Source organism: Cinclus cinclus, chromosome 3 (genome assembly GCF_963662255.1).
Source record: "Cinclus cinclus chromosome 3, bCinCin1.1, whole genome shotgun sequence".
Taxonomy (NCBI): domain Eukaryota; kingdom Metazoa; phylum Chordata; class Aves; order Passeriformes; family Cinclidae; genus Cinclus; species Cinclus cinclus.
The window spans coordinates 48,822,068-48,839,241 of record NC_085048.1 but is presented as its reverse complement, the minus strand read 5'-3'; the positions used below and the strand labels follow the sequence as shown (position 1 = coordinate 48,839,241).

The 17,174-nt window shown below is 37.4% G+C and overlaps 1 protein-coding gene across 1 annotated transcript in view; it reads left to right on the top strand.

Moving 5' to 3' along the window:
- MCM9 (minichromosome maintenance 9 homologous recombination repair factor) overlaps nt 1–10,302 on the top strand; it is a 47,432-nt gene extending 37,130 nt beyond the window's left edge. Inside the window, exons 9-12 of the mRNA XM_062488759.1 lie at nt 236–439; nt 1,882–1,964; nt 6,420–6,565; nt 8,796–10,302. Of these exons, the coding sequence (XP_062344743.1) occupies nt 236–439; nt 1,882–1,964; nt 6,420–6,565; nt 8,796–10,302 (1,940 nt within the window). The remainder of the gene's footprint in view (nt 1–235; nt 440–1,881; nt 1,965–6,419; nt 6,566–8,795) is intronic.
- Nucleotides 10,303–17,174: the final 6,872 nt, after the last annotated feature.

The following is a 17,174-nucleotide window of genomic DNA, read 5'->3' as shown; positions in this document are numbered from 1 at the left end:
GTTCTATTGAAATTACTGGAGGTTTTACTATGGATTTTGATACTGGAGGGACTAGTGTGTAAAATTCTGCACTGGAATTCGACCAAGTCCTTGAGGCCTTGTGTACAGACAGCGAGTATGCCCCAAAAGTGCAGTGATGTGTCTTTTATAGTCACCTGTCTGTTTAACAGGAGTGCTTAGGAAGAAGCTTGATGTCTGTTGTTACAGAATTACTGACAAGGGTGTTGTTACACAGGCTGCCCAAGCAAATCAGAAAAGCTCTGGAGCATGGAAAGGATGAAGACCTACTTCTGTCTTATAAAAACCATCCAGCCAAAATTGTCTGATGAGAGCAACCTGATCCTTGTTCGCTACTATCAAATGCAGCGTCAGAGCGACTGCAGGAATGCTGCCCGCACCACCATCCGCCTGCTAGAGAGTCTGATACGCCTCGCAGAAGGTAAGGCCTTAGCATTTTTTATTTTTGGGCTAACAATTAGCCTTTATGAAATTATATATATGTGGAGTATAATTACAGCCAGTAAGCCAAGTAGCAGCTTTTCCATGGAGGTAGGGATAGGTGATTCTCATATTGTTTTGTCTTTCTCGTCTCAAGAGCCTGGGGGTTGGAGATTTTGAGTGTGAGAAAGGGTGTTACATTTAGACTATCAAAACCAGTTTTAATTTTGATATTCTCGTGTATATATTAAATGTTAAAACTTCTGCAAGGAGTCACATTCAAGAGAAAAATCTCAGAAATTGCATGTCTTTATGAAAGGCAATCTCAGGATTTACTTGGCTCCATTTGAGTCAAATATTTGCTTCTACTCTGAAATTAATATAACAAAATAAGCATATTTTTTAAAGCATTTATAATCCTGAAATTAATATCACATAAAAGATAACATATTTTTTGTTTCCTGAAGTTTTAGTAATCCAGCCTGTATTTTGCCATAAACTTAAAAAATTCCAACTCTGAGTTCAAGTCATATTTCATTTATAAGAAAAAACCCAAAGGAAGCAGTATGTCTCTGTCTTAACATGGTTTTATTTTATAAAATGGCATATCAAATGTTTTCAGAAGGAATTTAATAGAATGTACTATATTTTGTTTAGCAGGCATAAATGGCAGTGTAGTGCCTCCTAATATAGGTGTTTATGTTTTGTTCTCTATTTTGAGGGAAATACATTCTCCATTTAAGCAAAAGGCATTCCTAACTTTTTGAGATTCACATGTTATTTTCCCATTCAGTGTTTCTTCCCTTCTTATCAGTTCATGAGACTGGGGCTTTTAGTAGGATTTTGTTCTTAGTATTAACTAACCTGTCTTTCTATTGTTGAATAAGAACTGAATGTGTTTCCATGGCCAGTTAGGAAAAAGGCTTCATGTGGTAAATTTGCATTGTATTTATTTACAAAAATCACTTTCATTTTGGTGACTGAAGAAAGAGAAGGAAGAAGAAAATATTTTCAGTAATACCAAATCTCTGACACAGACCAGGTAGATGAATAAATTTTTTCTGATCTGTGATGAAAATTAGACCTTATTTTTTACTCTATGGTGATGATATGTGCCTGTGTAGATAAGGATGTTTCATATCACACTCTTTGTTGTGATATCCAGCACTTTACATTTTTTACTGCAGAATTTTAAGCATCTTTATTCTGTCACTGTAATGCAATTTGAAAATTACATCCCCACTGTTCTCTAGAAAAGCTAATCCTTCCAGTTGGTGTGGAAATTGACACTGAAATCAAAATTACTGTATTTATTTTTAAGTTATGCCCATGCATGAGTGAGGGCTGAAGAAATTTGAAGAAATACCTTGTTCCTTCTAGTAAAAAAACCACAAAAATTGTTTTTTAACTTTGGTAACCCTTGCACCCATTTATTTTTGATAGCTCATGCCCGGTTGATGTTTAGGGATACTGTGACTTTGGAAGATGCTGTAACTGTGGTATCAGTGATGGAATCTTCTATGCAGGTAAGGTTTCTTGTAGACATTGTTATTGCTGCAATTCCACATTTAAGCGGTTCAGTTTTACATGTAGACATGTGCCAGCTCCCTTCTTCTATTTGGAAAGGATTTTATAGATTCATGCAAAGTAGGTAATCAGAGACCTTGACAAGGTCTTTTTTAGTCCATCTTGATTGTTAAAATCCTTAAACAGAGATTATACTGAAAAATCTGGAATAGGATAAACGCCTGCTACCTTTTTTTGTTATAGACTTCGCAGTCTAAGTGAAGTTTTTGGCTTTTGGTAGTCTACATTTTAAAGACATTTTGAGACAGAAATTGTATGTATATCACCATGTTTAATAGCCTCTGACAGGTTTTTCTTCCATGATGTTATATAGTCACTCATTAATTAGGTATGAGAGAACCAAATCATTCTTTGGAACAAGTTCAAACAGTTTCCTAGACCTACAATTTATTTTGCCATTAAAGAATTTTAAACTATGTTGGTAGTAATAGTAAAACTCAGAACATTTAGAAGATTAATTTTATTCTTAGAAACCTTAAAATTCCAAAAGTTTTGTTGGACTGAAAATCGTGCATTCCAATTATCACATGGATTTATGTAATGTTTCTATGCAAAGAGGCATTGAAAAAATGTGAAAGGTTAGATTTTAGTTTACTGTAATATTATTATTATTAGGATGTTGAGAAAGCAGCACATTTAGAATTAGTAAAAGAAATGTGAATCTGAGAAGAAGGCTATTTTTAGTAGAAATGTGGAAAATAATATAGACATTATTACTTCAGACAGAGTATTTTTAAAATAAATGAATCTTCATGCTTTGAAGTAGGAAAAAAATACCATAAGCAGATTATCCAAAGTTTTATGTATGGGGGTTTTTAGCACATCTGAAATATTTGGGTTTGGCTCTGTCAGAGATGGTGTACTCTGCTACTCAGCTGACTGGTCTGGTCCAAAATGGCATTTCCTATGTTCTTCTATAGGTTCATTTGAATACTTTCAAATTAAAGCAGTTTTACAGAGTACCTATTAGTTCAATGAAAGACCTTTGTGGAAGTAGATATGCTCCTTTTTTTGGGAGACAAAGTCACATATGGCAGGTAGGCACTTGTGATCTCCCTTGTCCTTTCAGTGAGGGTTGAGAGACTAATTGCAGTTTGTGCCACAGGTAATCTATTGCACAACACTGCAAACGGAATATATATCAAAAATACTACAGGGCCTGACCTTATTAAGTAGGAAAAGATTATTTCACTGTGTTCTGCAATTATCTTGCACTGTTTTGAAGAGCTCAGCTTTTCAATGACAGCACTGCATCAAAGTTAAAATATGAAGCTGTTGAAACTGCAGAAGATACCACTATAGTCTTCATTAGCTGTAATTAAACCTGTAATTAACTATATGGAAAATTGATGGGACAGTGGTTCCAAATTAATAGGGTTTTGAATATAAGAATATGAAATACTAGGGGGGGTTTTTGGTAACACATCAAAAAGTGAAATGTGAAAGAGTATGTATATAATAATAATGAATGTGTATTATCCCTTATGTGTCTTTCTACCTGATCAGCAGAAGTAAATGTAAAAGGATTGCTTTAACTGTGAGTCACTGTTTTTATAGAGTCCTGCCCTCAAGGGCTGCAGGTTGACCTGGTCAGGGTCAACCCACAACATTGTGTAACAAATTTTTGTGTGATAAGAATCAGTGAGAAATTTGCCTGAATTATGACTGCAGAGGATAACCTGGGAGTACGTGGTATGGTTATCATCTTTGCTCCACTTTTGCTCCACTCTAAGCTTCTAATGAGCAACCAGGCAAACGTTAATTTTTTGCGAGGAAAATGCAAATTTGAGATTTGCTATTTAAGGTTAGATTTTACTTTTCTCCTGGAATGTACAAATAATCACTGAAATAGTTTCTTTTTGAAGAAAGAGGTTTATTTGTTTTATTAAAATACATAGAAGTAGCATGCAAAAGTCTATTTTCAGAAATAGATTCCTTCTCTAGAAAAAAATAACCCTACATTTTGTACAGATACATTTTGTACAGATACATTTCGTTTCCTGCCTATTTGTCAGTCTCTAGAATGAGGTTGTAATGAGGAAGTGCCAGTACCATTCTGGAAGGACTGGCTGCCACCTTTTAGCTTGGCAAACTTCCTCTTTGACACTTTGCAACTTCAATAAACCATGTTTTTGCCAGTATAAAATTAAAGTTTGCAGTTCTGTGACTGGGCATTTGTTGTGAGCTCTCATGGGAAGGAAGATTATCACATTTTCATCATCAACTTATTTCATTGGAGTTTTTTGTTTTGTTTTGTGCTCTAATTCACCTTTATATTTCTCTTTACTATGTTTTTGTAAGCATGTTCCAAACGCCCCTGGATGGATCTTTTCTTTGCCTCATGTTCTCTTACTAGCATTGTCTCCCTTTTCTTGGTCGTTTCCATCCTTGTTTTATTCTCTTTCCAATCCCTCTCCTTTTACTCCTTTTTATAATTTGTCTTTCCATCCCTAGGCATTTTACACCTTTTCTTTCCACTGACTTTCCCTGTAATACTTGCTCTCTCTGTTTTAGATCCTCTTTCCTCAGTTTGCAGTGGTTTTGTCAAATGGTTTCCTTCCTTTATTCAAAATGGCATCTCAGAATCTCACAGGGGCAGGTATCTCAGAAGACCAGCACAGGAATGAAACTTCATAGGTGTCTTAAATTCATTTGGAATTTCATGTGCACACACAGTATTTAAAAGAAGTTCCTTGTGATGGCCAAATAAAAGACTGAAATGTCAGTGAGGCCAAGACATTGTTATAGCTCATGGCTGTATATCTCAGGATATATAACCACATAGTCCTCTTTTTTTCCACTGGGTCCTTAGTCACAGGTTGACAGAACTCAGTCCGAAAGCAAGCATCTTTTGTCAGTGTTTAGCTCAATATTTTGTTTGTTGCTTGCTGTTCTAAAGGTAATATTCTCAATTTCTTAACATATTTCTCTTTGCAGTTCATCTCCAGTGGCCTTGAATATTTCAGAAATATCAATTCACCTATCTTCACACAGTCCTTGCCAAGTAATGGGATGATGCTACTCCTCTGATCTGGGGCTGAATTATGTACAGTCCAGATGAAATTGTCCACTAGATCAGACCCCCAAGAGATAGTTGGGGCCCCAGTTTCAGAGTAGTAGCACTTTGAGTGTTTGAGCACTTTTCCTGTTGTTTTCAGTTTCCTTCCATGCACACACCACATCCCACTGAGAGATTTATTTTCTTTCTTTTCTTGTCTGGTTCTTTCTGAATCACAAGAACTGGAACATAGCATCTGAGATGGAATCTGGTCCTCCTTGTCTGCTTTTAATTGTTCTAACCAAGAGACTGAGTTCCTGCCTCATTTGCCTATGAATCTTCCAGTTCCTGAAATGATGGGTGAAAAAACTTCAGTGGGATGCATTAAAGGTTGCACGGACGGCCTTAATTTAGCATGTTGTAGTTTTAGGGAGCTTTAATTAGCCACAGAGTGTTGCTTTTCAGTGTTATTTTTTAAATAGAATATTTTAACATTGAGAAATGGGACAACCAGAAATTACCACAATTGAAAACATGTAATCTATGTGATGCCATAGGTAGCAATTTCTGGATCTACAGACTTCACTGACTTCTGCTACTGTGCCCATGGCACTGGGCATCTTGTTCATTTGTTGTGTTGTGCTTTATAGATTAGACAGGAATGGTAAATGCTAACTGATCTGTGGCAAAATAGATGATTTGTGGTGTGAAGTGCTTTTTTCCGAAGAGAAATTAACTATAGAGCTATTCTAGATTATTTGTTGTTGAACAAATCACTCTGCAGATGCTCTGTTCCGAATAAAAATTACTTCATTTTTACAAGGCACAGCAAAAATTGTCCCAGATTAAAATCACTTACAATTCACTGTAATTATTCACAAATAGTAAGTTATTCCTAAAGTGCTATTCAGAAATATTTCTGCACAATAGTTTACCCTGTGTTGACAAGTCTTAATATCCAGGTCTTTTCATTTAAGAAATTAGGCAAAGCTAATAAAAACTTGTACCAGTCAGAACTTCTTCAGTTAAAAATGTTCCCCACATGTGCACAATTTTTACAAGGTATTTGGAAAATATCTTCAATGTTAATTTTGGTTTTCAGTCATGATGTTCTCAAGCTTTAAGTGGGCTTCCCATTCCACATATCAATAAAAATAAGTATGAGTAAACTGCAGGCTTGATCATGTAATTGCTTTATGTTTATGAGCAATTTTGGCCATGTGAGCAGATCTAATGGGGTTGTTTGTGTGGATACAGTTAGCAAATATTTGCTACCTTAAGCTTTAAAATATCTAAGGGAGAATTTCAAAATAATATAGTCTCTGTTGTTTAATTTTGCTGCTTAATAATAAAGGTAGTTTCCTATTTTTTTTTTTTAATCTCCTTGGTTCCATAGGGGGGTGCACTTCTTGGAGGCATCAATGCCTTACACACCTCATTTCCAGAAAATCCAATGGAGCAATACCGAACACAGTGTGAAATCATATTGGAGCGGCTGGAGCTGAAAGATCTTCTGCACAAAGAGCTACAAAGACTTGACAGGTTATAAAACACAAAGTAACAAACTAATTCAGAAGGGAAACAGAATTTGTTTCACAATAATATCTGGAGATGGTCTAAAAATAGTTCTGACATTGGGAAGGCACTCTTTCTTTAGAGGACATGGGTAATCAGGGAGATAGTTTTAAAGTAGCCCTCTGAGATCATCACAAGATCATTTCTGCCTCTGGGTTATAGAATTTACAAATACTTTAATGAGTTCCAACTCATATCCCAGTATTATGCTCAGATATGTTTCAAAAGTGCTTCTTAGAGTCGAAATTCTAAATTCTGTAGCTGAGCAAATAATTTTATGTAACTTTTTGCTACTTGTTTAGTAAAATACAGCAGATTTGCTTCTGATTTTTAAAGATGATTTTAAGATTATCTGCTTCTGATTTTTTAAGCTGCCTTTTGTATTGGGCTTATCAAGATCCTTCCCTTTCTGTTAATGGAAAATGTAAGCCTGAATCAACGTTCTGTTCTTTTGGGTGATTTTTCTTCTTTACATGCTGGAATTTTCACTGTCATATCTCTAGTTTTCAGCTATTTGTTGTTATTAACAGGAAACTTCTAATGCACTGAACCTGAGAGAAAACCCATAGAATTGGAAGGAAATAAAATAAAATAAAATAAAAAAAAAAGGCAACCACCTTTTATTCCTGAAATGAGATTAGGCTTTAAAGAAAGTTGTTTTTTCTTACTGTTAAAGGAAGATAAAAGGTTAATGGTGTTGAAAATAATGGAAACAGCAGGGAGAATTCTCTTTTCCTTTGAATATTTTTGAGACTTATTTTGTAACTTAAAGTAATGATGTGTTAAATAACCAGAGTCATCAGAAACAGATGAAAGTGGGATATCTTCAACAGACACCTAGTTTTGAATCAGAGGTAATTCATAGGTATCATAGAAATGTAGGATGGGATGGGAGATCAAATACAAAGAGAGGATCAAGTCTGCATTTGACCTTCCTGGTAGGAGCTCACATTGTCTGCTCTATAGCCTTCTAATGATGAGGATTTTCTTTTGCCATTCTGTAGTCTGTTCCATGATTGCCCCACCCAAGGCTTATAAAGGTTTTCCCAATATCCCACCAAATGGCCTGTGCTGCAAATTAAGCTGATTTCTTTTTCCTTCTCTTAAGCATCTTAGGGAATACAAAATGAATGTCCTCTTTAAAACAACCCATTCTGTATTAGAAGACTTGTTCCATACATTCCCCCTAAAGTATATGTCAATAAAACAAGCATGTATCGTATATCTCATCCTTTCTTGATGAGTCATATAATTTCTGCCACCTTCCATTAAAAAAATAAGAATAGACATGTTAGTAAACAATGGTAGTAATTGTTCTAAACATGTCTGTATAGAGTTATATCTGTCCCAGAGTGGAGAAACTGTTAATAATGCTTAAGAATAATTTCTTCTAGACAAATGCAGTCACTTTTGGGATGGAAGGTGGCTCCTTTTCACTCATGGTTTGTATCACTGTTTAGCAAAAAAACAGAATGCTCTCTGCCTTGGAAAATACGTGTTTAGGTACAATAGACAGAACATCAGCTATTCTGAGATTGGAGGGAACCCTCAAGCACCTCTGTTGTTTTGGAGGGCCCTGATAATATTGATAGCCACAGACAGTGATAATTAAATTCTATAAGTGATTTGAGATGCTTTCATCCTATCACATTTTTAATATGTTGTGTATATAGTGATTATGAGAGAAATCAAAAAACAACCGCTATTCCAAGTAATATCTAGGTTCTCCATTCCAATAACTCATTTGAGACTTACCTAGTTCAGGATAAGATTTAATTACGTTCCTGTTCTAGAAAATAGACTTACAGAACATGTAAAATCTGTCAGGGCCTCTAGCAATGATTGTAAGTAATGCAAAGCTATTTGTTTGGGGGGATTTTTGTTTGTTTGGTTTTTTTTTCTTTGTTTGTTTGGTTGGTTTCCCAAGGAAATGTAGTTTAAATTATTTCTTTCTTTGTCCATCTGCCTATCTTCTACTGGGGACACTAAATTCTGCCACTCACTGTCTAAGGTGTTGAACGATCACAGTCTGCAACACCAGCTTTCAGAGTTGTATGTGAAAATTAATAATATACTTTTGTGACCTACATTATTTGTAGCTTTCCACCAGTCATGCAAATTATGTATCACTAATGCAATGAAGAAAGAAAAATGAAGAAAATTAACTTACTATTGTTTATTTTTTTTCATTGTATAGATTGCAAAAGGAAAATTCATGCCAGCAACAGCCTGAAGAAGCAAATTTCAGTACTACCACAAGGTGCTCAAATGAGGATGCAATTGGGCAGTCAAAGCAAAGGTCTCAGTCAGAACCTTCAAATCAAGAAGAGGATAACTCTGGGCCACAGACACCTTTGCTTGAAGGCAGCTATGAAGGGAATATTCATCTAGAACCCTTGTGCAGCCAAGCACGTGGTAATAACAAAAATACAAACAGTCTGGCATGGTTTGACAGTGTGGAAGGGAGCAGCATTGATGCTGGAGAAAATTCTCTGAGGAAGTCTCCAGTGGCCAACATATCTCCGAATAACTCGGCTTCAAAAACTTCAAGTTATGAACAAGGATCTGCTTCAATACCAAGTAAGCAAAATGGAGTAAGAGAGTCACTAGCAGCTGTGGATCTGCATGCTCCTCTGAAACAAAAGGACAAAGTTTCCAAGTTAAGGAGGAAAAGGACTGAAGAACACAACTGTTCTTCAGAGGATAGTATTGCAGACCCAGCACCGAGTGCTGGTGTGCAGGATTCAGTTATTAGACAGCATGCTTCTAGAAGCTGGCAGAGGCTGCATAGGGAGAAGTCATATGGATTCTTTACAAGTACACAGGATCCTGAGGCAAAGGCCCTTCCTTCAGAATTACCTGCCTCTGGCCTGCCAGATCTCTCAAGAAGTGAAGCTGCTGTGCCAGGAGAAGAGGACAGCATATCAATAGCAGCAAGAAGTACTGCAGTTTCCATAAGAAAAAGGAGTAAAGATCAGGTAGTGAAGGAAACAAAGGTAGTAAGTTCCCACGAGCAAGAAGGTGAAAGTCCCCCAGCTGCTAAACTAGCTAAATTTTCTTTCAGATCAAGAGCAAAGCTTGGTCATTCTTCAGAGAAGACAAATGAAGAATTTTCTCTTTTTCCAAGTGAAACTATTTGTAAGCCGGGAGAGAAGCTCCAGGGAGAGCAGCTCCCAGAAGAATGCTCCCCACGTGAGAAAAGCAAGATGACATCGACTCGTTTAGGAAAATGTAGTTTGGAAAAAGGATCAATTGATAATAAAGGTAAAGAAGAGCAGCAGAGTCAGGCCTTAGGGAAAGAGATCCAAGAAAATGCAACGATACGCTCTGGTGTCAGGTTTGATGCTGTGTCACCTCCACCCACTGAGAAGCAAAGGGAGAGAGAGGACAAACTTGGTGGTCCAAGCACAGGGAAGGTGCACTCCAGCACATTAGCTAAGCTGTCAACATTCTCTTTTGTATCACATCCTGAGGCAAAATCAGAAACCTCACCTGCCATTAGGAATGACACCAGCAAGGAATGCCACAGCCCATCACTGAAGGTGCACATGGGCAATCCTAGCAAAAGGAAGAGTTTTGCACTGGGAAATTCTAGTAAAGCCAGAGTGGTCACAAAGACATCTCTCTTCTCCATAGCAGAATTGGATGATGCTACATTAGACTTTGATTGGGATAAAGAGATTAGGAAAAATCCAAGCATGTAACATGTATCTTCCCAATTATTTAACGTGCAGTTTCTTCTGAGTCTTCACTCTTCTAACACTTGTATCCATGGTTTTCAAAGCACTTCATAGAATCATCCTGGACCTGTGAAGATACTTTCTTTAAGGGCCATTTACTTCACATAAGCAAGGACTGCGTGTGCTGCAGGCCCGATTTGTCTTTTAGTTTTCTAAACTCTTCCCAAGACTGTTTGTCTCAGTTCACTGTTTTGATTGAGCTGATGAATCCTAAAGACTTGTATAGCTATGTTTGTGTGTCCAGAATGAGGGACCGTGGCAGAAGAGCAGTCTTAATTGACTTTATCCTTTATTTCATGTAATGGTTAGAACTGCACATTATTCAGATTGTCCTTCCAAGTGACTGCGCCACTTTAGGAAAATGATGGTGCTCAAGCTATGTCATTTATTTTATTCATCTATATGTGCTATTTGTCTCAGCATAGTTACCAATATTGTGATCTATCATCATGCTATGGTGTTTCTGTATTATCAATATCATGACAATTTTGCTTCATCTCTGATTTCTGTACTGCTTGTCACACAGCTGGTGTTGAAAACATGGATCGAGAGTTTTTTTGTTTCTATTTTTTAGTTTTGGTGTTAAATACACTGGTGTCTGTATCTGTATTCTGGGTCATTTTATCAAAACCCAACCCTGTAATAAACACATAGTTCTTCACTGCAGAGACAACAAGTTTCAGGTGATTGAATGGGAGTTGTCTGTAGCCAGGGTAACTTTAATGCAGGCATTAAGCCCTAGCAGATAAACTACACTTCAAACCTAGTAGCACAGTGAGGAGCTTCCCAAGTGTAGCTTGTTCTGAGTCAGATAATATTTATTTGGATACTTTAGTTATGATTAGAGTTTTACTGCATCTGATACGTAGTTTGTCTTCTGAGGCATGCTGCATCTTGTGTCATCCATTTGTCTAATGGGAAGTTAATCTACTAATGTATTACATGTTTACAGAGAGAGGTAAGCCTTAATTTTCTTCTAGTGTCCTGCCTGGTATGTTTCTTCTGTGTTTGAATTCTCCACAGAATATTCTTGTTATTGCCTGCAAGGTTAACAGAGAATAGAGTGGTTGCTTACAGCAGAGTAAACCCCTTGGGAAACTTTCTAGCAGAAAAGATCTGGTTCTCTCTTGATTTGTTTGGAAGTAGTTCCTCTGAAACCAAGTGAGTTAAAATACTGCAGAATTTCAGAGAATTGAGGGAGTGTGAGGCCCAAGTATTTTGGGGTGGTACAGTGAAATAATGAGAAAACTAAGGATAGTGTTGGCTTACTGTTCAGAGTTTGCCAAAATGACAGGAACATTGCTGTCCAGACTGACTGTGTGGTAGTTCCTCCACTGGAAACATGCCATGCACCAAAACAAGTGGAGTTTATTCACCTCTCTCCCAAAGCACAGAGCCACACTATCATGTTCCTTCTCATACCTATGCCTGGGTGAGGTTGACATGCATCCATGACCTACTGCCCATGAAAATCAGATGTCCTACAGGGTGCTTTGTCTGCACTGAAGGAAGGTTAAAGAATTCTGGCCCTATGAACGTTTTTGATGGTGTTCCTACTTGAATTCTTCGCGTCAGCCGCTTGCATGGTTGTCTCAGTTACAGTCAGAAATCCTCTTTCCTAGGTCTTTGGTTTGATGGATGTTAGTAGCTGGCCAGTGCAAAGCCAGAACATAGCTACTGTCTTTACTAGCAAAGTCTTTATTTCCAACCCTCAAAACAATGTTTGAGCATGTTAGGACAAGTTTGCTAATGCCCTGGAGACTTTGGAGATTTTCTGGAAAGAGCATGGTTGGGTTGCTATTTGCCATTTAGATATGTTTTAGGCAGCTAAATCCAAACATAGACTGTAGAATTTAGGAAGAGTGAATTTGTCATTTTTGGTAGTGTTTTACTGGTGATTAATTCTTGTGGGATAATATGCTAGATAGTATACCCATAAAAAATGAAGTTTTCAGACTCCCCTGATTAGAACTAGTCAGTGTACTACATTATGAAATGGAACAGTTTTACTCTGTTCTTTACTGAGCAGAGGTTTTTGAGATTTTAGGGTTCTGCTTCTCTGTTTTGTGTAACATGGGAAATGGAACAAAGTCCCAAAAGAATCAAAGAAGTAGACTGAAAAATCCAGCCACTTTGAGGTCACTCTGCCTAGAAGGCCACTTGGGCCTTGTTTCCCAGTTGGAAGCAAAGAAAATAAGGTACAGGGACATTCCACTGAACTTGCAGAAAGGCCCATCTTTTCTATACTATCAGAGGAAAAGTACTATTACCTTTCCAAACTGTCTGCAAACAAGTCCTACTCACCCAAGTGTGAAGGGTAAGTAACCAAAGAATAAATCTGGAAAAGCAGATACTGCTGAGATCGTTGTTTACCAGACCAGTTGAAATACTACTGTTGTGGTACTGCTTCTGATTCATAGCATGAATTCAGAGCATCCAAGATAAATGAGGAGCTCACAGTAATAAGAAAATGATACCTGCTGCTGATTTACTCTCTCCTTAACTGTTGCCATTGCTACAGAACCCATTTATCAGTGTTTTGGCAGGGAACATTGCTAACTTCTTTCCTTTCCCTTTATAAACCAACTTCCCCCACAAGTAATCACAAGCTTTAATGCTTTTTGAGTGCTACAGTGATTGGAGGATCTGAAGCACCAAGGCTGTGGCGGTCTGCTGAGCTAACCTACAGATTAATTTTTTTTTGAGCACTATGTGCAGTCAAGGGGCAGATGAGTCACTTCATTTCAGCCTGTTTTCCTGGCCATGCATTGAGCCATTATCTGTTTTAACACTTGCCTCTCTGAGTCTATGGTCTATCGATTTTTACTGAATAGACTAGTATTTTATTAAGCTGTGTTCATGGAAGTTGAATATATATGTAGCTGTCCTTGTATTCAGTTGAACCAAACATCAGAAGCCACTGGTTCTAGCAGTGTGTTGGTCAGGCCCTCATTTGTGAGCAGCTGTGAAATGCTGTTAGATATTACCTTGGCTGAAACCAGATTTCATCAAGTCGGTGTGGGAGAAGATCATGTCCCATAGTCTTCTGAATAGCCCAAGCAGACATGCTGATGAGTCAAAAAGGAGGTGGAAAGCAAAAATCCTCAACATTTTAATTATATATTCGTTATATTTTTGTGTAAAAAAATACTTCATGATAATTTTTTAAATCCTGCTGCATGCATGGTACTTTTACAACCTTGGCTAAATCAAGACTCGACTGGAGACCCACACCCCTCTGAATTAGGAGCTTAGATGATATGATATTTTAAACCATCATGAGGTAGCTCTGCTTAATACCTGAATCACTTCTCATTTGCCAGTACTTGGGAAGGGGAAGCTGTGAGCAATTGTTCTCTGTGATTACATACTACACTGATTGATGTACGGATCTCTCCGATGACCTGTCTCCTCACTTTCATAGCAGAAAATTCCTGCTGAAAGACTCTTCCTAAGGAGTCTTCCTTTCTACTTCCCACTTACAGAAACAGGTTATCACCTGTGCCTCAGGCTTGTTTTCTGGGTTAGATGCTAATGACCACAGTCTTCATAAGATGAAGACAAACTACAAAACTATTCCTGGTTATACAGCCTCCAGTTATTTCCACATCTCTACTGGGCTTTTTACCTGTTTATTTGTTTTTGGGGTTTTTTAATTCCTTTTTTTTTTAAATCTTTTTAGTAATATTTTCATTTCACCTTAATTCATCTCTTCATTTATCATCTCACTTGCAGATGAGTCTCAGGATGCAGCAGTCTAGTATTTGTCACCTGTCTATTGAAGCATCACTGCAAAACTGACATTTAAAACAGTATAATCCAGAGACATTTATGAAAAATTTCCCCAAAATGAAAAGGCAGTGAGACAGAAAGCAGATGATTTTATATCCAGTTTTCTTCTAGTATTTTTGACTTCTTTAATTTAAACAGCTGCATTATTAAGTTACACTTAATCATCTCTGATCCTTCAGGATCACCTGAAATTCTTTATAAAGACAGCAGAATATGTGGGTATTTGTTACGTTTCATGATCTAGCAGGATCCTTTAGGAGGACAAAATTGTGCTTTATATCCTTCTTATAGTCAAGTTTTGCTGGAGACCACTGTCAGACCTTATCAGACATGGCCTGTGACTACTGCCGCTGGTTTCTTACCCTCCTCTAGAGGTGCCTCCTCACATCTTTCTCTTCCTCCCACACCCTTGTTGCCACCTTTCTCCAAAATGCAGGATTCCTGTCACTGCCTGGTCCTCCAGTGTTGGTGCAGCTCCCTCCAAAGATCCCCTGGGAGGTAGTGCCCATCCTATTTAAGGCACTTCTGGGACAGATACCTAGTTCTTAAGCTTGTAAAAACACCCAAAATAGGAATCACTTGCCATGTAAACGTCTTGCAAAAACAGCCTTCAGTTCTTTCCAGCAGTATGGAAATGGTAAACATGCCACAAAAACTGTGGCAGAAGTTGAACTGAGAAGGGAGTGTGTGCCACATATGGCTGAGCTACTCTACTGACATGCTCTTATGCTAACCTCCAGCCAGTCTTTTGAATGCTTTTCATTCTAAATAGCTGGCAAGCAGAAGAAAACTCTACATGGCTGAGCTTGCTTGTTGTTCATATTATTCTTAAGTGGTCTGAGTGTTGTGATTCTTGTTGGATACATAGATTAATGGGTTAAATATCATAATGTGATGTACATCAGGATTACAAAACCGAGTAAGCTAAAGTCAAAGACAAGGCAAAGTCAAACTGAACTGAAACTTCGGATTAGTGGATTCCATGTCAACAGATGTCCCAAGTGAGGATATATAGTATCCCATTCTAGAGAGAATGTATTTATTGATGGGAAGATGAGGTAGATAGAGTATTAAGTGCTCTGTAGCTCATGTGAATGAGGCAATAGCTTCATTAATAATGAATAATAATTATGTCATCTCCCTTAGGTATCTGGTGTGCCTTTGCTTATCAATACTTTTCTTCCTGTTAGACAGAAGAATATTAGTAGTTCAAAGGAATAATGTTGTCCTTTACATAATGAAGAGCACAGCTATTTTAGAAAAGAATGAAAATGTGTTTTTTGTTAAGTTTTATTATTCTGAGCCAATACATGCAATTACAATTGTGCACATAATATTTCTGTATATATCATTGTATAACTACATGCACAATATATGCATAACAAGAGCATATTGTTTAAAAATGCCAGTGTTATTGTACAAATAAGATGTATTGTTGCAATGCAGTTTAGGAAGAGATGTCCTTTGGAGCAGTGAGTTTTCAATCAGTAACATTTCCTAACTTGAACTAAATAGGCATAAGAGAGTTCCCACATGTAAAAAGGCAAGGGAAGAAGTATGTGTCATCACAGTCCCCAACAGAAAAGCTTGTACCTGAAATACCTACATGACCATTATCACTCACAAGGTGTTGGCACCTTCTAAGTAGCAGGTACCAGGTTCCAAATCATCCTGTTACTGCTGTCAACATTATTCTAACTCTGCTCTCCCTGGCAACTGAAAGCAGGGGTGAAGAACAGTGGGAGCTGCAAGTTCCCTGATGTAGTCATCTTCTGTGTTCAGCAGCATCCTTATGTTGCTTATATTCACTGCCAAATCCTAGGTGAGTGCACCACATTTTTCCAGAAATGTTGCTTATCTTTCTCTGTAAGAATTTTCCTTCTCCACTCAAGGCATCTACTCACCACAAGCCACTGTTCATCTGTCAGAACAAAACATCACAAGGAAGAAAAGTAACACTTCTGCAGCTTCAACATGAGAGAGGCAGTCAGAAACTTGAGCAGTTGCACCTGCAGCTCTGCTTCTAGTCCATCTCAGTGGTCTGGAAGCACAGCTCTACTAGAAGGAATCATGGAGCTTCACCAGCTTCACTCCCACTCAAGACTACCAGTAGGACAGCAGCTTTACTCCATTCCCACTTTCATGGTGAGGTGGAGGTGTAAAAATGTCATTGAATGCATAGGTCTGTATGCTTTACAGCTATGAATTTTAAGTGGTTCTTTTGGATCACAGACTGACCTCAGAAACTTTTGTAGTGAGAGGTAGAATGAATTTCCCTACAGCAAGTTAACTTTTTTGGTAAAAAATGCTTTTACAGTGTCTGGCTTATAGTTTCTGAATTTCTATGTCTGACATCTCTGCTATACTCTATAGCTAGTGATTAACAGCATCACTGAAAGATCTTTTTCTTGTTTAAACAAATAACAAAGAGCCAAGCCAAAATTATTTTAAATACATCATAAAATGTTGGGAAGATTGAAAACTATGAAGTCACTAGTGGGTCATTCCAGTTTTTGCCAGAATCAGAAAGAATGTTTCCAGTGACGTCAGTGGGATAATTTTTGTAATGACCTTCACAAGATTCAGCTCAGCAGCATGTACATACAGGTCCATTATCCAGCTGTCAATATTCAAAACAAAGTACCTTTCTAATCTTTTGAAAGAGACCTTTTCTTCAAGAAAACTGGAACTGAAAATAAGCTGTTCTCTCAATGAACATAGAGAAAATAGAAAGTTTTTTTCTATATTAGTAATTAAACTGATAAAAAGTTGAAAGTTAAAGTTCCATCTCTAATCACCTCCCAGTGGTGTCACTGAAATGATGATATAATCTAATATAATGATTAGATTTGGAATTACCTTATTCTGTTAAGTGCTATCTTGCTTTAATCAGCTGTTCCTGTAATTACATTATTGCTCTCCCATTAGTATTTTATTTGCCCTGTTGAGAGCTGTGTACCTCCACTGTTTTTTTTTTTTTATAGGATACCGTTGATGTGCAGAGCTCAGGTTGGTTGGAACTTATGGCAGCTTAACTGTGAAAC